Source organism: Anomaloglossus baeobatrachus, chromosome 4, assembly GCF_048569485.1.
Source record: "Anomaloglossus baeobatrachus isolate aAnoBae1 chromosome 4, aAnoBae1.hap1, whole genome shotgun sequence".
In the NCBI taxonomy this organism is placed as follows: Eukaryota; Metazoa; Chordata; class Amphibia; order Anura; family Aromobatidae; genus Anomaloglossus; species Anomaloglossus baeobatrachus.
This window is the reverse complement of record NC_134356.1, coordinates 436,343,749-436,367,742: the sequence shown is the minus strand read 5'-3', so window position 1 is coordinate 436,367,742 and position 23,994 is coordinate 436,343,749. Positions and strand designations below refer to the sequence as shown.

The 23,994-nt window shown below is 45.3% G+C and overlaps 1 protein-coding gene and 1 long non-coding RNA gene across 4 annotated transcripts in view; one reads left to right on the top strand and one right to left on the bottom strand.

Moving 5' to 3' along the window:
* Positions 1-2,823: 2,823 nt before the first annotated feature.
* On the bottom strand, positions 2,824-8,292 carry LOC142303779 (uncharacterized). Its single transcript, XR_012753053.1, has 4 exons — positions 8,232-8,292; positions 4,918-5,035; positions 3,832-3,934; positions 2,824-3,010 (listed from the first exon to the last, which is right to left on the bottom strand). It is a non-coding gene; the product is annotated as an uncharacterized LOC142303779 (long non-coding RNA).
* Positions 8,276-23,994, top strand: part of KTI12 (KTI12 chromatin associated homolog) — a 91,790-nt gene continuing 76,071 nt past the window's right edge. Inside the window, exons 1-3 of one of the 3 annotated variants that reach the window (XM_075345481.1) lie at positions 8,326-8,371; positions 18,618-18,708; positions 19,584-19,744. In XM_075345481.1, coding sequence (XP_075201596.1) covers positions 19,597-19,744 — 148 coding nt within the window. In that variant the 5' untranslated portion in view covers positions 8,326-8,371; positions 18,618-18,708; positions 19,584-19,596. Of the gene's footprint in view, positions 8,372-18,617; positions 18,709-19,580; positions 19,745-23,994 lie in introns of all 3 variants that reach the window. The other 2 variants (XM_075345482.1, XM_075345480.1) reach the window with 2 other exon arrangements.

Here is a 23,994-nt window from a genome sequence, read left to right as displayed (position 1 = left end):
TTGGTTTTTATAATCAGACAGCCCCCGTAACACTTACCCCATCTACAAACCTGGATGAAGTGCGCCTCTTTCTGAACTGTAAATCGTGAAACGCTCAAACTTTTTGGACTGCCGCCATCTTGCCTGCCATATTTGGTGCGAAAAACAACATCGCCATCTTCCCTAAAAAGGGTGTGTAGCTGAAGCCCCGCCCCCTAAGAACGCGGGCGGAACCCGGTGATTCTAAAAGCAGGAAGTTGCAAAGGACAGTAGGTCCCGCGAGACTGCTGTTGAAAACCAGGGGGGCGGGCAGATAAGAGCGGCATGTGATCAGAGAAGATAAAGGGCAGGGACACCAAGATTCTACAGAAACCCGTTCCTGGACACCAACGCGGCAAGATGTTTCAGCGGTCCGGCAACCAGCGTGCAGAGAGTCCCGTTCCCGGAACCGCCGATTGGATTGAAGAGCAGACGAAGAGGATGCAGGCCCAAGCCCACTTCATGCTGGCGAAGTGGGTGTCGAAGATGAAGGGCATGGCTGCAGCTGTCCGGTAACGCAATGTGGAGTTAACTTTGGAGGAGCGGGTAAGCGACGCCCCATGCCCCTAAGTTCCCCAGGAACCAGCCTACCCGGCTGAGGGGTCCGGTCTTCTCCCGTCCACCACACCGCTTTCCTCGTTGCCCGTGTCCGCAGCCAATGCCCCGACCGACCCGCTGCCTCAGCCCGTGGCAGCGGAGCCCGTACCACCTATGGGGGAGGACCCAGTTGCTGGGCTCTCCGGCCTTACCGTTACCATCGCTCCGGCACCGCTGATGGCATCTGTCCCGGCCCGATCTGACTAGGCCGCATCACAGGGCCCGTACCCAGATACGGAGCATCCGACCGCCATTGTCCCGGCTGCGGAACAGCAGGGATGTCTAAAAGCTGCTGTAACAGAGAAGCCTGCCGGTAAGATGGCCCCGCCATGGCGCGGTCCTCCGGTAGCTGCCGGGGTCGCTGGGTTCCGAATGCATCCGGTTCCCCTGAGGAAGGAGAATCCCAGCAGAAGGCGGGGCCCAGAAGTTGCAAATATATGTTGCTGACGGTGTGGAGAATGGAGCCTGTATGCCTGGGAAGGTGATCAGTGTACCCAGGTAGTGGGAAGAATCGTACTGGCCTCCACGCTCGCTCCCGATTGTCTGATAGAGTAAGGTAGCGGATCCCGGCTACCTTTTCCCCAGTTAACCTGCTTTCCCTGTTTTAAAGTTAAAAATGGACCACAGCCTCTGGACTGGAAGAGGCCACCCAAAAACTTTCTTGGGCATTATACATAATCCCTATCTACCTTCTTGTTACCCCACCACCAGGACTGTAACACCTCTGGAGAGGTTGGTTGGAGGAAGAGCCTGCGGTGGAGTCGGCCGAGGCCCAGTCACCAGCAAAACTGGTGGCTAACCTCCAGGCCAAGGGTTCCATACCGTGGAACTCTTGGGGTGGACTGTTGGGTAAGGAACTTTTGCCCGGACACTATGGACACCCACAGGAACTTGGGCGGTGTGACACCTGTGCTAGCAGTGGCACCGAGGGTGGGTTCAGGTGCTTTGAGTGGCGGGTGAAAGGGAAGAAGGAGATAATGTTTTGCAACGTTTAAGAGATGTGCCTCCCTAATGGGATGAAAAGTTTTGAAAATGTTTTATAAGTTATACTTTTTCCAATTGCAGAAGCAGAAAAATAGACGTCAGTGGCCGGACAGCCCAAGGACGGGCTGTATTCAACCAAGGGGGAGTGTGACGCCCTGGCAAAACCAGGTAGTCACAGAGGTTGTACAACTCTCACTGGTACAAAGCTCCATCCTCCTTAGCATGCCAGCACAAAAACCACACCCAGGTACACCACACAGCCATAAAGCCTTGTCACACCCTCATGGCAATAGGGACACACCAGTGGGCGGAACCAGGCGGATGGGAGCGCCCACCTAGGGGTCCTGAGGTGTCAGGGGTGGGAACACAAGAGACGAGTTGAGACAACAGAATAGTGCTAACAATTGACAGTGGAGGAGTGTGGAAGTGCAGTGGAGTCAGGGGTTGGGACCCCTGGACTACCGGACTAGGTGGCAGACGGCAAGCAGGACCACAGGCGACGGAGATCCGGTCGCGGGAGACCTAAAGTGGACCGGGGCAGGATTGTAGTCCGCCAGTGCCGACAGTGGGAATCCGGTCCGAAGGCCGTGCACAGTCGGGGTACCTTGTCCCTAGGACGAGGAAGGATGCAAGCCCCCTTGTTAATTGACCAGCCGGGGACAAGGTTTCAGTGCGGGGAATAGGGTGTCCGTCAGAACTCACAGAAATCCCAATGGTCAGATTTCCCTGTTCCAAGCGGAGTTGTCCCAGTGAAGACACAAACACTGAGTGCAGGAGGAAGGGACCTCTATTTGCTACACCTGGGTGTGGGACCCGAAAACACCCATCAGAGGTGACCAGTCACTGACAATATGGTTTAACACTGGACTTGTGTGCGATTCTTTGAACTGTGAGTACACCATTTTCCCCCGGTCCAACCCAGCACGTCCCCTCCAGCAGCCATTTCTCCCGTGTACCTGGGCCCCGAGACAACACCTCCCCTACCCGTCGAGGGATTCTATCCTGCTGCCCCGCTCCATCATCCCCGGGTGCCCCATCACCAGGCAGCAGCGGTGCTACCAACTCTCACCGCAACCCACGGGTGGCGTTGTCAAGGTTCAAAATGACGATGATGATGAGACTCAAAGGATCTCTCGGGATCCGGCTGCTGTTTCTAATTAAAATGTCATGAGTGCACTTAGAGACTAAATAACTAGACAGCAAGTCAGTTACATCTATCTCCATGACTGGCTCTTAACCAAGTGTACTTTTTATTGTTTGAAAGAAACTCTAGACCAAGCAGTAAGGGGGTGTAAACAAAAGTTTTAGTCCAATCAAGTATCGCAGGTCAGGGCTTCATGACGTAGAGAGATCTACACATCCTCCTTGGATTGGTCAGTCCAGACTCCAGGAATTTCCTTTGTCCATCTGTCTTGGGTGCAAAACAGGAAATTGCAGCCATCTTTACAATTACATGTGCTGGTATATACTGTGTCTAAGGAAAATACACTGAATATGCAATATACATATATACATGTTAGTAAGAAACAAAAGCTTTCACAAATATGTGTGTTAGTTCACATCTACTGAACTATATAACTGAGTCTATGAAATGGCTGAATTAAGTATTTTTGGATACTCAATTCTTTATCCTCAATAGCGTCACCGACAAAACCATCCCCTGTAAATACTCCCTTCCTACGGTTGTGAGGGCGGACAGCCGTGCGAACCCGGGTCTGGCCACCACTCGAGCCGCAGTAACGAACCCGGATCCGAGCAGCCCCTGCAGCGGCCCGGCCCCCGTCCACAACGTATACAGCGCAGCAACCAGTAAACAGAGCAATATGTCTCCAGTATACAATGCAGCACACAGTACAAAGGGTAATATGTCCCCTGTATACAGCGCAGCACAGAGTATAAAGGGTAATATGTCCCCTGTATACAGCGCAATACACAGTACATAGGGCAATATGTCCCACAGTATACAGCGCAACACACAGGATAATATGCCCCTAGCCCTTAACAAGTAGAGAGTGCAACACCTCTCCTCATAGGGTAATTGTAGCAGACCTCAGCCCCTCATAATTAACATAGCAATACACCCCCCAGCTTCTTATAATATACACAGCCCCGCATCCCCTAACACCATACTGAGGTGCAGACTCTCTACTAGTCCTCCATCCAGCCGACCACAGTGCACAGTATAGCAGACCCAGACCCCTATCACGAGCTATCACCACAAATTCATCTTACCAGCCTCTGACCAGCCAGGAGCTCCATGTCGAGGAGAGAAGCCATGAATCACAGCACAGGAGGCGGAGGTGGCGGACCCTGCACTCAGCTCCGCAGGTCCTGTCTGGAGAACAGAGAAGATGCCAGGAATTCTCTTTATGCAGATGCTCTGGCCATGACCTGACCACGCACAGCAAGATGCGTAGCCAAGTCTGCGCAGCCATACTAGAAGATTTAGAGCAGGGCTGGGGAATCTCCGTCCCGCGTCCCCGTCCCGCAGGCCGTATGCGGCCTGCCATGTCTTTTTCTGCGGCCCCTGGGCAGATTCCCTGTGGCCGCAGTGCTCGGGCAGACGCTCCTCTTGTCGGCTACCGGCTCTTTAGATCCCCAAATGCGTTGCCAGCATGGCCGGCCGTAGCTATGTGCGAGCTGTGCAGTCACACAGACCTCCGGCCGGCAGACTGCATGGGTGGGGATTTCCCATCTGCCTCTAGCTCCTGCATGCTCCCCTGTCAGATTACAGTTAGAAGTACAGTGATGGGGGAGGGGCACTGGGGAGGCTGCATAGTGCCATGTGCTCAGCCTCTCACCCTCCCGTCCTGCGCACTCAGCCTCTGTGCTCGGCTGTTCAGGTCTAGCACCGCATAGGAGACAGGAGACGAGAATGAAGCCAGCGCTGATTGGCCACACATTAACCACTCAGTGCCTGGCTGCTTTGTGCTGTAGCCCTGGAGCTCAGTTGCTGCATCCATCTTCCATGAGGAGGGAGTGTCAGTCACGAACTTCTGCTGCCCCTGATCTTACAGGGGCAACTAAGCAGCAGGTACTTGTATCTGAGCTAAGTGTGTTTATATCTAATATATCCAACCATATATCTAATACAGTGGAACCTCGGTTTACGAGTAACTTGGTGTGCGAGTATTTCGCCATAAGAGTAAAGCTTGCTGTAAATTTGTAACTCAGTTTACGAGCAAGCTTTGCTGTATGAGCAAATACTCACCGCACACATTTCCGGTTCCGTACTTTCACCGCGCTCTAACCCACTCTTGCAGTCCGCACAAACACGGAAAAACACACACGCACACACACATATTATGCTCAACTTACCTTCCGTTCCATTGCCAGCCTCCCGGTTCTTGTAGTTCGCCGGTGCAGGATGTGTATTGGAGGAACTTCCGCTGTGAGCCGCCTCTCAAAGGCAGCGCTCTGACCAATCAGAGGCAAGCTAGATAAAATGAAAAACAAGGAGCGCATGTGTAGGGTTGTAAGCGTTGAGAACAAATGAATGAAATTTGCTCACCTGATAACGTTGTGCAGACCCTGTACAACCCTGGTAAAAGACGTGATAAGTTTGTATAAACCTGCGCTGTCATGGACTGAGTCTAGGAGATCCTTCCAGGAGATAAACCACACGTGCTGCTGTGCCAGACAGGTCTCCTGCAGCCGAGGAGTTAATCCAGGAAAGCCCCCGTGCGGCTGGTCTGGAGGAGTCACTGAAAATCAGTGTTCCTGATTGCAAGTACTAACTCCGTCCAAGCAGCTCCTGCCGTGGATCCCCAAAGGGGAAGAGATTGTAGGAATGAAAGAAACACGGTCTGATGGAACGCTATGGAGGTCACAGGGAAGTAAAAGTTCAATGTTTTTTATTTATTCACATAAACCACAACGCGCTTCAATATAGTCCAATATCTTCGTCAGGTGGATTTCAATATAGTCCAATATCTTCGTCAGGTGGACGAAGATATTGGACTATATTGAAACGCGTTGTGGTTTATGTGAATAAATAAAAAACATTGAACTTTTACTTCCCCGTGGCCTCCATAGCGTTCCATCAGACCGTGTTTCTTTCAATCAGAGGCAAGCGGCTCATGCCTTTGACATCAGCACTCTGGCAGCGTAAGCTCCGGCATCGGTCGCGATGGTTACCCGATACACATCCTGTACCGGCGAACTACAAGAACCGGGAGGCCGGCGAGGGAACGGAAGGTAAGGTGAGCATAATATGTGTTTGTGTGTTTGTACACGTGTGGAATGGCACAATAGGAGACCAGGTTGGGACGCTGAACAAGTTGTGGAATGAATTGTCTGAGCTTGCATTATTTCCTATGGGAAATCTTGCTTTGCTAGACGAGTAACTTTGTTTACAAGCACAGTCCCAGATCGGATTGTTCTCGTAAACCAAGGTTCCACTGTATATTAATGACTTCAATGTTCAGTGTATGTATGCTGTATATGTCCAGTGTGTGAGTGCTGTATATGGGGTGTGAGTGCTGTATACGTGCTGTGTACAGGGAGTGAGTGCTGTATATAGCGTCTGTGATTGCTGTATACAGCGTCTGTGAGTGCTGTATATGGGGCATGAGTATTGTGTACGGCATGTGAGTGCTGTGTACAGTATACATGTGTACTGTATATGAACAGGCTGTATCGTGTGCAGTATACAATATGACCAGTGTGTCAATTTTGTGTGCAGTATATGGCCAGTGTGTCAATTTTGTGTGTAGTATACTGCCAGTGTGTCGAGGCTGTGTGCTGTATATGGCCTGTGTGTGAGAGCTGTGTGCGGTATACAGCCAGTGTGTCAGAGATGAGTGCGGTATACGGCCAGTGTGTCAGAGCTGTGTGCGGTGTACGGCCAGTGTGTCAGAGCTGTGTTCGGTGTACGGCCAGTGTGTCAGAGCTGTGTGCGGTATATCGCCAGTGTGTCATGGCTTTGTGCGGTATACGGCCAGTGCGTCATGGCTGTGTGTGTATCTACAGCGTCTCCTATGTGATGTATATGGTTTACCAATCTTAATTTCACAAAGTTGACTGTGTTCGAGACTGAGACAAACCTGGAAAAACAGTTGTGAGAAGCGACATGATCAATTTTCACCAAATATCACAGGCTGGTAGAAATTTCCAAATGGCACCTGGCAGAAAAAAGGTTCCCCACCCCTGATTTAGAGGTACAGTGCCACCAATGGGGCCTGTAAAGAGGGGGCGGCCGGGGCTTAATAAAGTTATCTAATTACCCCAGGCCTGTTACACCAGTCATGGTTGTAATGCCCTGATGGCGGACGGCCCTGTTCAGAAATGCAACTCTTCTCACAAAAAATAAGCCCTCTTATGGCTATATTGCCGGAAAAAAATAAAAAAACATAAGGCTCCTGAAAGAAGAGGAAAAAAAACTAAAACGAAAAATTGCCAGGTGGTAAAGGTTGCTGTCACCAGATGGTGACTGTTGTTTACACAGCCCTACTTATGCCTCTTATCATGGCATCTCTGTTTCTGCTGTTTTTTTTCCTACCAGCTGTGAAATCTGATCATGTGGTAAGAGAGGATTGTCAGGGGTCTGCCCCTAAGGTACCCTATAGAAGAGAGGGGTCTGCAAAAATCCCTCCAAGCACCTGTATTAGGGTACGGGTCCATTTGCGCACAGCTTGCGAGAGCATCACAGGTGCAGAGAAGAGGGAGGGAGCACTTTCTCCCCATCTCCTTCTCTGCTTGTCTCAGCGTATATCGCACTGCACTTGGATTACATGCGAGTACAGTGCGATGTTTCACGTGCTCCTATAGACATGTATGGGGGTGCGTGAGCTGAGAATCGCTGCCAAACACAGCAAGCTGCGATTCATTCCGCATGTCGCCATGGCATGAAAAATCAATCGCAGATGGACATTGGTCCAAAGTTTTGCACTGGCGAGAGTGCAATCCGATGTTTTTTATGGGATTGTACTCAGTCTCTGTGGCTATCCCATAATAAAAACATTTGATGGTGGTGGCTATCCCACAATAAAAGATACAGTTCATGGTGGTGGCTATCCCATAATGAGAGATACAGTTCATGGTGGCAGCTATCCCATAACGATATGTACATTTCATGCTGGCGGCTATCCCAAAATAATATACATTTCATTGTGGCGGCTATTCCATAATGATAGCTATATTTCCAGGTGGCGGCTATCCCATAATAATAGCTTTATTTCCTGGTGGTGGCTATCCCAAAATAATATACATTTCATTGTGGCGGCTATTCCATAATGATAGCTATATTTCCAGGTGGCAGCTATCCCATAATAATAGTTTTATTTCCTGGTGGCGGCTATCCCATAATGAGATACATTTCATGGTGGCGGCTATCCCATAATGATAGATGCATTTCATGGTGACAGCTATCCCATAATGAGATACATTTCATGGTGACAGCTATCCCATAATGAGATACATTTCATGGTGACAGCTATCCCATAATGAGATACATTTCATGGTGGCGGCTATCCCATCATGATAGATGCATTTCATGATGGGGTTTAGTAGTAGAGGAAACCCTCCTGAGTTCAGGCGCCACACTTGTCCTGTCACTGCCCCCGCACCCCCCGGTACATGGCCCCACCATTGTATCTCACACGGTATTATCAGCGTCCTTTCCCTCATTTTACCTCACAAACCCTCACACTAACTGTTGCCAATGGCGACGGAACACTTCTCGCCATGTGACCGGAAACAAGTGCTTGCTGGGAATTGAACATGGCGCCGCGCATCGCTGTGTCGCTGTGATTCCTCCCGGCGCCGTGAGGAGGTAATTACCGGGCATTACTGCTGTGGTCACTATAACGGGATGCGAGGCGGGGTCTTATTACAGGTCGTGCCCATGTTTGCTTGTACGGACGCCCGGTATCTTCAGCGGCCTCTGACACTAAAAGCTCGCACCTCTCAGCCCCATGTAGTGTTCCATGGGCTCTTCTGAAGCGGATTTCATTGTTACTTTATGGCCCTATCTCCTCCAGTAGCCAATTATTTAATTTGTTTAAACGGCACTTGGCTACCATTGTCCATCACAACCAATCAGCGATCAGCTTTCTTTTATAAACTGCCCTATAGAAATGTAAATTGGATCCTGATTGGTTTGTGTGAGTGATGAGGTCCCTGATACGATATTTGTGTGCTGGGTCGAGACTGAATTATTAGTGCCCATAAGGCCCCCTTCACACGTCCGTGATACACGTGCGTGTTTGTTCCGTTTCCGTATATACCGGAGACACGGACAAACCTGCACCAATGTTAATCTATGATTGTGGTCACACGTGCGTTATTTCATTATGTCCGTGTGTGCGTGTCCGTGATCCGTATGTGTTTGCGTTTGGCACGGATGCATGTCCGTTATCTGCACGGAGCACGCACACGTGGACACAATGAAAGTCTATGGGTATGTGCACACACGTTAGTAAACACGTATGCATCTACCTATAGTCCGTGTCCGTTTGGTGTTTTTATTTCTAGTGATGTCGGCTATTCTTTCTATTTCTGTGTATGTCGGCAATCTCCCTGAGTCCGTTGGTCGGTCTCTCTGTCGGTCTCTCTGTCTGTCTGTCCCTCTCTCACAGTCTGTCGGTCAGTTTCCCCCCCTCTCTCATACTTACCGTTCCCCGATCACCGGCGCGGCGCTGCACGGCATTCACACTGCTGCGGCTACTTTTACTATTTTGAAAAAGCCGGCCGCTCATTAAACAATCTCGTATTCCCTGCTTTCCCCGCCCACCGGCGCCTATAATTGGTTGCAGTGAGACACGCCCCCCATGCGGAGTGACAGGTGTCTCACTGCACCCAATCACAGCAGCCGGTGGGCATGTCTATACTGTGCAGTAAAATAAATAAATAATTAAAAAAACCGGCGTACGGTCCCCCCAATTTCAATACCAGCCAGATAAAGCCATACGGCTGAAGGCTGGTATTCTCGGGATGGGGAGCTCCACGTTATGAGGAGCCCCCCACCCTAACAATATCAGTCAGCAGCCGCCCAGAATTGCCGCATACATTAGATGTGACAGTTCTGGGACTGTACCCGGCTCTTCCCGATTTACCCTAGTGTGTTGGCAAATCGGGGTAATAAGGAGTTAATGGCAGCCCATAGCTGCCACTAAATCCTAGATTAATCATGTCAGGCGTCTCCCCGAGATTCCTTTCATGATTAATCTGTAAATTACAGTAAATAAACACACACACCCGAAAAAATCCTTTATTAGAAATAAAAAACACAAACATATACCCTGGTTCAACAATTTAATCAGCCCGAAAAAACCCTCCATGTCCGGCGGAATCCAGGATGGTCCAGCGTCGCATCCAGCTCTGCTGCATGGAGGTGACAGGAGCTGCAGCAGACACAGCCGCTCCTGTCACCTCCACGCAGCTAACGAAGGGAATAGCGCGATCGGCTGAGCTGTCACTGAGGTTACCTGCTGTCACTGGATCCAGTGTTGACAGCGAGTAACCTCAGTGACAGCTCAGCTGATCGCGCGGCTGTCTTCATTTGCCGCGTGGAGCTGACAGGAGCGGCGGTGTCTGCTGCAGCTCCTGTCACCTCCATGCAGCAGAGCTGGATGCGACGCTGGACCGTCCTGGATTCCGCCGGACATGGAGGGTTTTTTCGGGCTGATTAAATTGTTGAACCAGGGTATATGTGTGTGTTTTTTATTTCTGATAAAGGATTTTTTTCGGGTGTGTGTGTTTATTTACTGTAATTTACAGATTAATCATGGAAGGTTTCTCCTGGAGACGCCTGACATGATTAATCTAGGATTTAGTGGCAGCTATGGGCTGCCATTAACTCCTTATTACCCCGATTTGCCAAAGCACCAAGGCAAATCGGGAAGAGCCGGGTACTGTCCCAGAACTGTCGCATCTAATGTATGCGGCAATTCTGGGCGGCTGCTGACTGATATTGTTAGGGTGGGGGGCTCCCCATAACGTGGAGCTCCCCATCCTGAGAATACCAGCCTTCAGCCGTATGGCTTTATTTGGCTGGTATTGAAATTGGGGGGAACCGCACGCCATTTTTTTAAATTATTTATTTATTTATTTTACTGCACAGTATAGACACGCCCACCGGCTGCTGTGATTGGGTGCAGTGAGACACCTGTCACTCAGCGTGGGGGCGTGTCTCACTGCAACCAATCATAGGCGCCGGTGGGCGGGGAAAGCAGGGAATACGAGATTGTTTAATGAGCGGCCGGCTTTTTCAAAATAGTAAAAGCCGCCGGAGCAGTGTGAACGCCGTGCAGCGCCGCGCCGGGGATCGGTGAGTATGAGAGAGGGGGGGGAAACTTCAGTCACTCGGGGGATTAGCGGTCACCGGTGAATCCTTCACCGGTGACCGCTAATCAGTACTCGACACAGACAGAGCCGCGGTATGAGGATGAAGTCGGGTGAAGTTCACCCAAGTTCATTCTCATCGCGCAACTCTGTCGGCTGTCAGCCGACATTTATAAACGACATTGTGCACCACACACACGGACATTCCACGTACACATACACGTTAATTCCACACGCACACACGGACGTTCTACACACAAACACGGCTAGCATACGCAATTCACACAGATGCCACACGGACCATAAAAACGGACACAAAAACGGGATACGGACCCGAAAAACGGCCCGTAACACACGTGCGTGTTTTTCACGGAAGTGTGAAGGGGGCCTAAGGCTGCTTTCACACATCCGTTTTTTGCTGTGTGGCACAATCCGGCTCTTTGCAAAAAACGCAACTGTTTTTTGTTTTTTTTTGCCGCCGGTTGCGTTTTTTCCGCATAGACTTTCATTAGTGCCGGATTGTGCCGCATGGCCTTGCGTTCGGTCCGGTTTTTGCCGGATGCGGCATATTTAGCCCATGCGGCGGCTGGATGGAACGTTGCCTGGTACGTTTTATTGTCCAGCAAAAAAAAAAAACGCATCACGCCGCATCCGGCCGATGCGGCGCTTTTTCCAATGCATGCCTATGGACGCCGGATTCGGCGCGATGCGTCAAAAAACGCATCCGGCCGCCGCATGCGGTTTTTTGCACTGCGCATGCTCAGTAGCGTGCCGCAACCGGCAATAACCGGACGGGCCGCATGTAAAAAACTTATGCAAAGGATGCGTTTTTTTTGCCGCATCTGTTGCATAGGTTTTAGAGCCGGATTTAGCCACACTGCTAAAACCGGATGTGTGAAAGCAGCCTTAGTGTTTGGCTTCCCGCCGCCTTTCACCCTCACCCCCCCATAATTACATCTTCACGTTTTTAAATACATGCGTCTTAAAGAACTGTAACTTTTTTTTCTCGTCAGCTATTCAATAATTGTTGCAGGTTGTTTGTGTTTTGTTTTTTTTTTATTTGCAGCGTCAGTGGGAAATTAAAAGAAAAGTCTGTTTTCCACATTTAGTTTTGTTGTGTATTATTCCATCCAGCTAGGGCTATGTGCGCACGCTGCATCTTTTGATCTATCCTGTGGTCACTGAAACGCAGCTTGTGGGCCAAAAATGCATGACTTTTTGCCACATTCTAGCTAATGCTTTTTGATTTATTTTAAAAGGAGAAACAAAATATGATAGGATAATTGATAGCTAGAATAGATAGAAAGAATAGAACATATAGGATAAAGAGCAATAGCTAGCTTGGCCAGCCGTTTGTTAAATTATTTTTGTTGGTAAAAAAAATGTCTGGTCTCCTCCATTTTTTATATCCAGCACTGGAACACCAGCAGCTGCAGGCTGCAGCCCTTAGCTCTCTGCTGTACCTTGGCTGGTTATGAAAAAGAGGGGATCCCATGCTTTTTTTTTTTTTTTATTGTAGGATTTATTAACAAAATTAATGCTGTGGGGTCCCTCCCCATTTTTCTAAAACTAGCCAAGGTATAGCAAACAACTGGGGGCTGATATTATTAGGGTGGGAAGGCTATCACTATTTGGCTCTTTCCAGCCTAACAATAGCAGCCCACAGCCACTCCAGAAGTGGCACATCCATAAGATGTGCCAATGCTTGCGCTGGATCCGCCTCTTCCCGTTGCCCTGGTACAGTGGCAATTGGTATAAAAAGGAGTTAATGGCAGCCCATAGCTGCCACTAAGTCCAACATTAGTAATGGGAGGCATCTGAGACCCCACCCCCATCACTAATCTGTAGAGTAAATAAACACTCAAAAAATCCTTTATTTGAAATAAAAGACCAAAAAGTTCCCTCTTTCACCAGTTTAATAACCCCCAAAACACCCTTGCATGTTTGACGTAATCGACACGAGATCCCATGACATTTCCAGCCCTGCTACATCTGAAGCTGACATTGAGTGCCATAGAACATGACTGCCCGCTGTGAGGTTCAGGCAGTAACTGAAGTGAGGCACGCGATCAGCGATGACGTCACTCACATGATTTTTCAGGCACAAGTGGAGGACTCCAGCTGTGGGGCCATGGCTAACCTGAGTGATGTTACCAATGATTGCGGTTCAGTCTCTGCTTGATACTCACAGCGGGCAGTCATGTTCTATGGCGCGCGCTGTGAGCTTCAGATGTAGCAGTGCTGGAAGCGTCGTAGAACCTCGTATGGATTACGTTGGACCCGCAGGGGTGTTTTGGGGGTTAATAAAGTGGTGAAAAGGTGTTTTTTTTTGTTTTGTTTTTTTTTGTCTTTTATTCCAAATAAAAGATTATTTTGGTGTTTGTGTTTATTTCTTTTCACTTACAAATTAGTGATGGGGGGTCTCATAGATACCTCCCATTACTAATCTATGGCTTAGTGGTAGCTGTAGGCTGCCATTAACTCATTACCCCAATTGCCACCGCACCAGGGCAATCGAATAGAGCCAGGTAAAGTGCCAGGACTGTTGCATCTAATGGATGTGGCAATTCTAACCATGGGTCTCCCCAGCCTAAGAATACCAGCCCCAATTTTCGGTCTTTATCTTATTTAGGTATCAAAATTGGGGTAACTGTACGTCTGTTTTTAAAATTATTTAATTTATAAAAAAAAAAAAACGCATGCGGTCCCTCCTATTTTGATACAAAGCCAAGATAAAGGCATGGCTGGGGCTGCAGCCTATAGCCGAATGCTTTATCTGTGCTATCATAATATGAGGGACCCTACACCAATTTTTTTAATTTATTTATTTTACGATATTGACCCGTCCACTGGCATCTGCGATTGGAAGCGTCAAACACGCTGTCACTCGGCGTGGGGGCATGTCTGACTGCAACCAATCAGAAGCCGGTGGAAGAACTGCATATTTAATGAAGGTAATGAGCGGCCGCGGGAGCAGTGTCACAGCCGCCTTGGTGAATCGATAAGTATGAAGCTCTTGCTCCTACCCCTTTGCACTGGATTCTGATCCCCATAGACTTTACATGGGGACCGGCATCTCGCCGGATACTAGGGACCAATCCCCCGCTGACACCGAGTCAGCGGGGGATTGATCTAACAGTCCTCCAAAACGCAGGGACGAAACACAAAAAAGGATTGATATGCTGCATTTTCAAAAACACAGCCAAAAATAGATGCACTGTGCGGACAGCAAAATAGAAATCTCATAGACTTTGCTGGGGGAAGGAAATGCATTCATTTGTGTGTGTCTTTGTGATTACAAAACTTCACCAAAAATGCAGTGAAAGATGCAGAGTGCACATGTAGCCTAGGCTTGACCATGAAACGGCGGTATTTCAGACAAAACATATTTTAAAGTGGTGGTCCGAAGGCTAAAAATGTTTTCAACCAAATCCCTATCCATTTATTGGGGGAATCTAAAGTAATTTCTAACATGGCTGCATTGAAAAATTCCCTACTGCTCCCTAACTGCACTATCTAACTGCTATTGATTTTGTTTCCTATTTCTTGTCTAATGACGCTTCCTTTGAGAATCCAATATTACAAAATCACGATGGCTGGTTCTCTTTAATTTAATTGAGTTTATTGGTATCATAAAAAAGTGCATCTAAAAAAGTTCACATTTAAGATAGCTGAAAATGTTGGCACCCTTAAAATTGTTCTAGGAAAGTAAGTATTTCTCATAGAAAATTATAGCAATTACATACGTTTTCTTATACATGTTGATTTCTTTAGTGTGTTTTGGAACAACACAAGAAAAAAAGGAAAATTGGTCATAATTTCACACACCGCTCCAATTAGCTGAACAAAATTATTGGCACCTTTCTAAAACTGTAAAGATATTGAAGATTAGCTCCCCTACAGTCAACAGAGCATATCACAACCGGTGGACGGAACTGCTCTGGCTTCGGACGAAATCTTGCAGAGAAGTGAAAAGGCATTTTTCCGCCAAAACGCGTAGATGACCTTCACTGTCTCTATCTTGGTGGTTCACATCTTGTTCCATAATTGTTTAAGAATTTTCAATAAAGCCTTTTTTTAATCTACTCACCTCCACCTTTTGTGGATGCTGGAAACTCCTGCCTTTTCTCTTTTCCGAAATTATGGGGAAATTAATTTGTTTCAAGCATGTGATGATCGTTCAACCTCACCTGTTGCAAGTAACAGATGTAGCCAATATGAAAATCACACCTCAAACCAGATAAAAAGGGGAAAAGTTGACTCAATCTTTGCATTGTTCCACGCTAAGCATGAAGAACAGAAAAAGGAAAAAAGAGAACACAGGACTTGAGAAACAAAATTCTTGATCAATATCAACAATCTCCAGAGATCTTGACGTTCCTTTGTCCACGTTGCTCAACATAATCAAGAAGTTTACAACCCATGCCATTGTAGCTAATCTCCCTGGATGTGGACGGCAGAGAACAATGGATGAAAAGTTTCAAGGCACCATAGCTCAGATGGGGAATAAGCAGCCCTAATAAAGTTCCAAAGAAATTCAAGCTGTCCTGCAGACTCAAGGTGCATCAGTGCACATTTGAGTTAATTCCCCATTTTTGCCTGAGAAAGCTGCCACAAGGGTAGCGATACGCGTTGGGGGAGGGGGGGTTGTTTTGGTTTCCTCCTTTATGATGGTTATTCTACATTACACCTGGAACTTGCTCTGGATTGGTATACTTCCATCTGATCTTTACAGAATCAATATTTTTCTGATTGGGTCATTCCGTGTCAAGTGGACCAGTGGTCCCCACTCGACGTTCTCCGATTTTGCTGAAAATTTATAAGGATGTACATGTATGTTTGAAAAGAGGTTCTGTAAATTTTTAGGGCCAGATCTCAAATATATTGGGCACTGTTGACCTTTCACTGGAGGCCCCCCCCAAGCCTGCGGCTTCAGCTAAGAGGATTTTGCAAACTTTGGCACATAGCCATTAGAGTTCTATACTGGCGATGATGCTGAAATTTGGCATACTAGCTCAACTTTTGCTGCTAAACGCGATAAAATTATTACCGGCTATGACAAAACAATATTTCGGCCGCAATTTTGTGTCAAAGTAGCATGCAAAACGTGTCGCATAAAATTTATGCCAAACTTTGCCCATATATAACTCAAGACCAAAAACCAATAGGAACTGGTGCTTTACCCTGTACAACAAACATCTACATGACGTTGCATTGCTGCAATATCATAGTCAAAGCATATGTATTTGTGGAAATATTCACACCCACATATGATGAAAAACTTAAAAAAACGAATTTTACCTATTTTTAGGTCAAATTTCCCAAAAAGGGTACCCCTAAAATATATTAATTCTGTTATCATTTGAAAGAGCACATTTTTCTCTACAAGGATCATTGGGGTTTTTTTTGGAGTCTCTCCATTTAAGAAAAGAAAAATGCCACTGAACATGGTGTTATGTATGCACGTAATGCATTGATTTTGTGTTTGATTTTCAGATTCTTATCACATGTTACAGAGTTGTATTGTTGCTAGCAATGTCTATTATAATCAAAAACCTATAAACCTATTGACTATTGTTACATTTTAATGCATATATTATTTATTTTTTAGTGATGGAGAATGAAATTGATGACGAATCGGCCCAGTGCTCTATCGGCCTTGCGAACAATTCAAAGTGCCACCTTAAGACATTCACCCATAGCAAGGATGAGTTGAAATTGTTTACAAGCTTTGGATTGGATGAACAGAAATTGCTGCGTTGACGAGTGGGACTAAATTTTGACGAACATTCACAAATCTGTTTACACCATGAAGCTTCATTCTTGACCAAATATGAGCATTTGCAAAAATCGTGTTGCAATCCTTTTGGCTTACCCGTGGATATTTCAGAGGAGAGATGCCAATGGATGTTAAGCTTGAATTTAGACTTTCAGGAGAACATTCCATTCCATCTGGATCTGATTCAGAGGAAACTGGATCAGCTGATTTTTTTCTTTTAGGAAATTCTTTTCGACATGATACACACATCTTCTGGCCAGGCTTCACATTATTCTTTGTGAATTCGTTCAACTGGTCAGCTGCTAACAAATTGATAGCTCGCAAATTCTTTTTGGTGTTATGACCTTTCTTCCCAAAAGGATTGCAACACGATTTTTGCAAATGCTCATATTTGGTCAAGAATGAAGCTTCATGGTGTAAACAGATTTGTGAATGTTCATCAAAATTTAGTCCCACTCGTCGACGCAGCAATTTCTGTTCATCCAATCCAAAGCTTGTAAACAATTTCAACTCATCCTTGCTATGGGTGAATGTCTTAAGGTGGCACTTTGAATTGTTCGCAAGGCCGATAGAGCACTGGGCCGATTCGTCATCAATTTCATTCTCCATCACTAAAAAATAAATAATATATGCATTAAAATGTAACAATAGTCAATAGGTTTATAGGTTTTTGATTATAATAGACATTGCTAGCAACAATACAACTCTGTAACATGTGATAAGAATCTGAAAATCAAACACAAAATCAATGCATTACGTGCATACATAACACCATGTTCAGTGGCATTTTTCTTTTCTTAAATGGAGAGACTCCAAAAAAACCCCCAATGATCCTTGTAGAGAAAAATGTGCTCTTTCAAATGATAACAGAATTAATATATTTTAGGGGTACCCTTTTTGGGAAATTTGACCTAAAAATAGGTAAAATTCGTTTTTTTAAGTTTTCATCATATGTGGGTGAGAATATTTCCACAAATACATATGCTTTGACCGTGATATTGCAGCAATGCAAAGTCATGTAGATGTTTGTTGTACAGGGTAAAGCACCAGTTCCTATTGGTTGGTCTTGAGTTATATATGGGCAAAGTTTGGCATAAATTTTATGCGACACGTTTTGCATGCTACTTTGACACAAAATTGCGGCCGAAATATTTTTTTGTCATAGCCGGTAATAATATTATCGCGTTTAGTAGCAAAAGTTGAGCTAGTATGCCAAATTTCAGCATCATAGCCAGTATAGAACGCTAATGGCTATGTGCCAAAGTTTGCAAAATCCTCTTAGCTGAAGCCGCAGGCTTGGGGGGGGCCTCCAGTGAAAGGTCAACAGTGCCCAATATATTTGAGATCTGGCCCTAAAAATTTACAGAACCTCTTTTCAAACAAACATGTACATCCTTATAAATTTTCAGCAAAATCGGAGAACGTCGAGTGGGGACCGATTTCTAAAACTGGTCCACTTGACACGGAATGACCCGATTGCAAGCACAAATCAGATGGAAATCTATTGTACCTGTATCTTCGTGTGTGTTTGCTGCTTAGCATTTCCCAGAGTGCTGTTATACTGCATGCAGCCATACTTGCTGCTTTATGTCATGGTCACTCTATATGCATTTTTTTTGCTTCATGCTTGCTATATTGCTGCTTTTTTGATTGTGTATGGTGCATTTCCTACAGGTAGCATGACATTTATTTAAGGAGAAACTCTGGGGTTTATTATGCCTTATTGTATGCAAACCCCAGTATGTTTTTTCGCTTTTGGAGTGTTTTTAAATGTTTTTAACATATTTTTTGGTGTTTTTTTGTCAATAAAATATTTTCTTTTTTGTGAAATATTTGGTGATTTGTTACACACCCTCTTTTTCTGTTTTTTTGGCTTATATTATATAGGTGTGTACTTTTGGATTGATCCCGTACATTGAATCGTGGTGCCTTCATATCCTTTTTTGCTTCATTTGAGTTAAATCAAACATTATGGCAGGAGACCCAGGAGGACCCCACTGCTGACACAGAGACATAAAAAAGCTAGACTCCAGTTTGCCAAAAACAGGGTAAGTAAGTCAAATTCCTTCAGTGAAAGCGTCTTGTGGACAGATGAGATCAAAGTAGAGTTTTTTTGGAAAAGCGCATCATTCTACTGTTTACTGAAAATGGAATGAGGCCTACAAAGAAAAGAACACCGTACCTACAGTCAAATATGGAGGAGGATCAAAGATGTTTTGGAGTTGTTTTGCTGCCTATGGCACTGAGTACCTTGACTGTGTGCAAAGCATTATGAAATTTGAAGATTACCAAACGATTTTGGGTGGCAGTGTAGTACTCAATGTCAGGAAGCTGACCCCAAACATACTTCAAGAAGCCCCCAGAAATGGATGGAAACAAAGCGCTGGAGAGTTCTGAAGTGGTAGCAAGGAGTCTAGCTCTAAATCTCATTAGACACCTGTGGAGAGATCTTTAAATTGCTGTGGAATAAAGCATCCTTCAAATATGAGACCTTGGGCAATTTACAAAGGAAGAGTGGTCCATAATTCCAATTGAAAGGTGTAGGAAACTTATTGATGTTTGTAGGAAGCGATTGATTACAGTTATTTATTGCAAAGGGTGTGCAACCAAATATTAAGATGAAGGTGCCAACAATTTTATCTGGCCAATTTGCCTTTTTTTTTTTTTCAGTTTTTTTATTTTTTTATTTGTTTGGGTTCCAATACCCACAAAAGGAAATAAACATGAATATAGAAAAGTGTGGAGTTGCAATATTCTTGTGGGAGAAATACTTCATATTCTGGAACAATTTCAAGGGTGCCAAAACTTTGTCCATGACTATCAGTTATACACCTCCAACTATTTGGTCAAAATGTGATGTTCGAAAAGCCAGAATGTCGTGTATTGTCTGTGCTCTGATAGCTTGATGTGTTTATTCCAGCAGGTTGGTTCCAACAATGCCACTTGTTGTGATGTGCGGATTCCCTTGCAGCGGAAAGAGTCGTAGAGCATTAGAGCTGAAGGAACAGTTGGAGCAGAAGGAGAAAAAAGTCTATATTGTTGGGGATCATGTTCTAGGAGTAGCTAGGAATTCTGTATATGCAGGTGAGCAGGGTATCGAAATATTACTAGGGTTCATTAGTGTGTTATCCTTGATCCCGTTTTGATAGGTAAATATGTATGTGTATGTAAATATCAATATATTACAATTACCTCTGACAAATCTGGGTTAATCCAAAATGCTGTTTCCCAGATCAGGAACCATTGTCAGATCTCCTTAACTAATGAAATCTGTAAAAATGTGATTATCTCCAATATCCTCCACCCCCTTCAAGATCTACTTAATTTGACAAGGAAAAAATTGTGTTGCATTAAAATGCAGTGCATTGACTGTTATAATAATAATAATCTTTATTTCTATAGCGCCAACATATTCCGCAGCGCTTTACAATTCAGGAGGATCATATACAAACAAGTAACAGTTATAGAAAATACAATATTTAGAGGGGGAAAAAAAGACAACCCTGCTCGTGAGAGCTTAATATCTACAATGAGATATGGGGGGGGGAGGCAAGGTACAGGTGCTTATTTAAAATGACAATCCAGCCATCTCAAGGAAATGGGGGATAGATAATGGTTTCCTGGACCAGTTGGCCAGAGCCTTGAGATGCATTTGGGTGCCATGGAGTTTGATGTGGAGTTATGTTGTGAGAAGTTGTAGAGGGACTATGTGAATCGAATCTGATTAGGGAGTGTGATAGGCCGCCCTAAAAAGATGCGTCTTTAGGGTGCGTCTGAAGCTGAGTAAGTTGCGATTTGTCCTTACTTCTTGGGGGGGAGCGTTCCAGAGGGTTGGTGCAGCTCGGAAGAAGTCTTGGATCTGGTAGTGGGAGGTTCAAATTAGTGTGGATGTTAGTCGAAAGTCGTTTGCAGAGCGTAGAGAACGGGTGGGGTGATAGACAGAGAGGAGGGTGGAGCTGTAGGTGGGTGCCGCACTGTGGAGAGCTTTGTGGGTGAGAACAAGCAATTTGAATTGGATCCTATGATATATGGGCAGCCAGTGCAATGACTGGCTTGATAGATTGAGGTTATAGATTGAGAGCAGGGCCCTCACTCCTTTTGTAACTGTTGACCTCTGTTACTTTGTATTGACTTTGTCTGTTCATGTCCCCGCGTAATTGTAGAGTGCTGCGGAATATGTTGGCGCTATATAAATAAAATGATTATTATTGCATACTTTGATGCAGGAACGCACATTAGTAGCCAATAATGTATGAGAGATATCTTTATTACTAATCTCTCCCTGACAAGATAACAGCCAGACCTTCAATCTAGGTAAGGTTTTAAAGCTATGAATTTTGACTTTAGCCTCGTACCCCCATATGATTTGTTGGTACGTCATATGCTGCCTCCCTGACTTTATTACATTCTCACAAACAAGCCAAACCGAGTATTTGCTGGTAGATGAAAGATGCGATAATCAGCAATCATCTGCAGAGCTCTTTCCAGCTGTTAACCTGCTAAATTCCGCTGTAAATCTATTTCTATGTGTCTAATGACCCACCCATATGCCCATGACTACTGATGGGTGGACCCGCAGATACCCGGGATCGGCGGGCCAATCTAGGTAATAAGGGGTTAATGACAGCTCCCACTAAGCCCTAGATTAGTAATGGGAGGCGTCTGAGACCCCCCCCTCATTACTAATCTGTAAGTGAAAAGAAATAAAACACCGATTAAAAATCCTTTATTTCAAATAAATGGTGCAGGAATTTGGTATATAAATTTGCGCACCAAATCTCCATCTCTTGGCAAACAAAATGCACAAAAACTGTTTTGGCGCCGTTATGGTGTGGTTTTCTGCCAGGAGGTGCAAATTTGGTACTGAAAGATGTTGCAGATTTCTGCACCAAATTTGCAGAAAACTGCACCGAAACGGAGTTAAAACCGTTTTTGTACAGTTTTTTTGGCAAGAAATGGAGATTTGGTGCTGAAATTTTTACACCATATTCCTGTACCAAATCTGCATCACTATTGCATCAAAACTGCATCATGTTTTGAGACGTTTTTTTGCCAGAATATACAGATTTGGTGCTGGAATATGCTGTAAAAATTTCAGCACCAAATCTACATCTGTTGGCAAAAAATGTTTTCTGTCAGTAGATCCAGGTCTGTGACCTCACCTGACCTGAGGTCACCGAGTTTAATGAGGTCACCTGAGGTCAGGTTACCTGTGGTCACAGGTGGAGGACTGTGGGAACCTCCAGCTGTGACCGCAAATAAACTGAGTGACGTCACCGCTTATCATGGTGGCTCAGTCATTCTCTGCCTGAAGCCTACAGCGTGTGGTCCTGTTCTGTGCCAGCACGGGGTGCCTTCAGAATGCAGCAGAGCTGGAATCGTCATGAGACTGTTTTTTTTTGGGGGGGTTAATAAAGGAAAGAGAGTGATTTTTTTTTTTTTTTTATTTTATTTTTTTCTTTCCAAATAAAGGATTTTTTTTTCCGTGTTTTTATTTCTTTTCACTTTCAGATTAGTAATGGGGTGGTATCATAGACTCCTTCTATTACTAATCTAGATCTTAGTGGCAGCTGTGAGCAGTCATTAACCCATTATTACACCGATTGCCACCGCACCAGGGCAAAGTTCCAGGATTGTTGCGTCTAATGGATGTGACAATCCTAGGCAGCTGCAGGTTGCTATTTTTAGGCTGGGGGCCCAATTACCATGGATCTCAGCAGATTGAGAATGCCATCCCCCAGCTGTCGACTTTATCATGGTCATGTATCAAAATGGGGGGGACCTCATGCTTTTTAATAAATTATTTAAGTAATAAAAAGCTGCATGTGCTCCTTATTTTGATACACAGACAAGATAGGCACATGGGTGGTGGCTGCAGCTTGTAGCCGTATGGTTTATTTATGCTGGGTACCATAATATGGGGGAACCCTACGCCAAATTTTTTTAAATTTATTTTTACACCAATATACATACACAGTGTGTGTGTGTGATTGCAAGCAGTTGAACACTTTTTCACACAAGGTGGGGGCATTGTCTGACTGCAACCAATCCGTAATGCCGGGACTGCCGGTGGGTGGGGAAAGCAGTGCATATGTATGGAGGATAATGAGCTGCACCAGAAGTAGTGTTACAGCCGTGCGGGAGTCTGGTAAATGCAACACGCCTGATTTTTCATTTTTTTTCTTTATTTTTCCTTTTTATTTAATAGAGGTTTCACATTTGGATAGGTACCCGATGTTCCCTGAGAACTCAGAACCGGTCGGTGCATGTGTACTTTTGAACCCGAGAGGATCCAGACTTTTACAGTCCGGGTCTGCCCATCGCTATCCATGATATGGATGGGTGTTGATGGGCTGCCATGACAGTTAGGAGTCTGCCAAAGACCCCTATGCCTGCCATGATGGTACCCTGGTGAAAGCCAGCACATGGCTAGTGTTTATTAGGAGACTGATTTTGGTCTATACAGCAATACTGTGGCATTGCTGCACAGTATATAGTACAAGTGATGAGATAATCATAGGTTCAAGTATTTTACGGGGATTATCAAATACAGAGAAAACTATTAAAAAAAAAAAAAATGTTCAAATCGCCCACCTTTTCCTCCTTTTAAAAATGAAAGAAAAAAATACACATTTTGTATCGCTGCGTTCTAAACCTTTACATGACACATGACGTACTGGGTACGTCATGGATCGTGTGAGGTTAATCCTCGCTGCCTGCTGTGGGCAGTCCGCGGCGATTCACGCACATCTCAGCTGATTTCAACAGCTGACGTGTGCCCGCCAGGCGCGAGTGGAATAGCGCTCCACCTGCGCTTATTAACCCTTTACATCTCGCTGCCAAGATCTGACAGCGAGATGTATCAGCACGCCACCATTAACATAACTTACCCACCCCCATCGGAAGTCACGTGACGTGATCACATGACTTCCAGTGGTTGCCATGGTAGCACAGGGTCATGTGATGACTCCTGTAGCTATCATGAGTCACTTTTTCTCACTGCTGGCAGAGGGCAGTGTGTGTGAGTAAAGCAGCATTTCTCCAGATCTCAGCTGTGTAGCTGTGATCTGGAGAAATTTAAGAGTGATCAGACTGCTGATCGTTATAGCCCCCTAGGGGACCTAGTAAAATAAAAATAAAAAAAGTAAAAAAGTTTTAAATGTAAAAAAAATTAAAAAAAAAAGTTGAAATCACCCCCCATTAGGCCCATTGAAAATGTAAAGGGTTCCAAAAGTAAAAAATATACACACATTTGGGCGTCAGCTTAGCAGCAAAAATATTCCAAATGCCAAAATTATGTTTTTTGGTCTCCGCAAATATTGCGCAAAATGCAA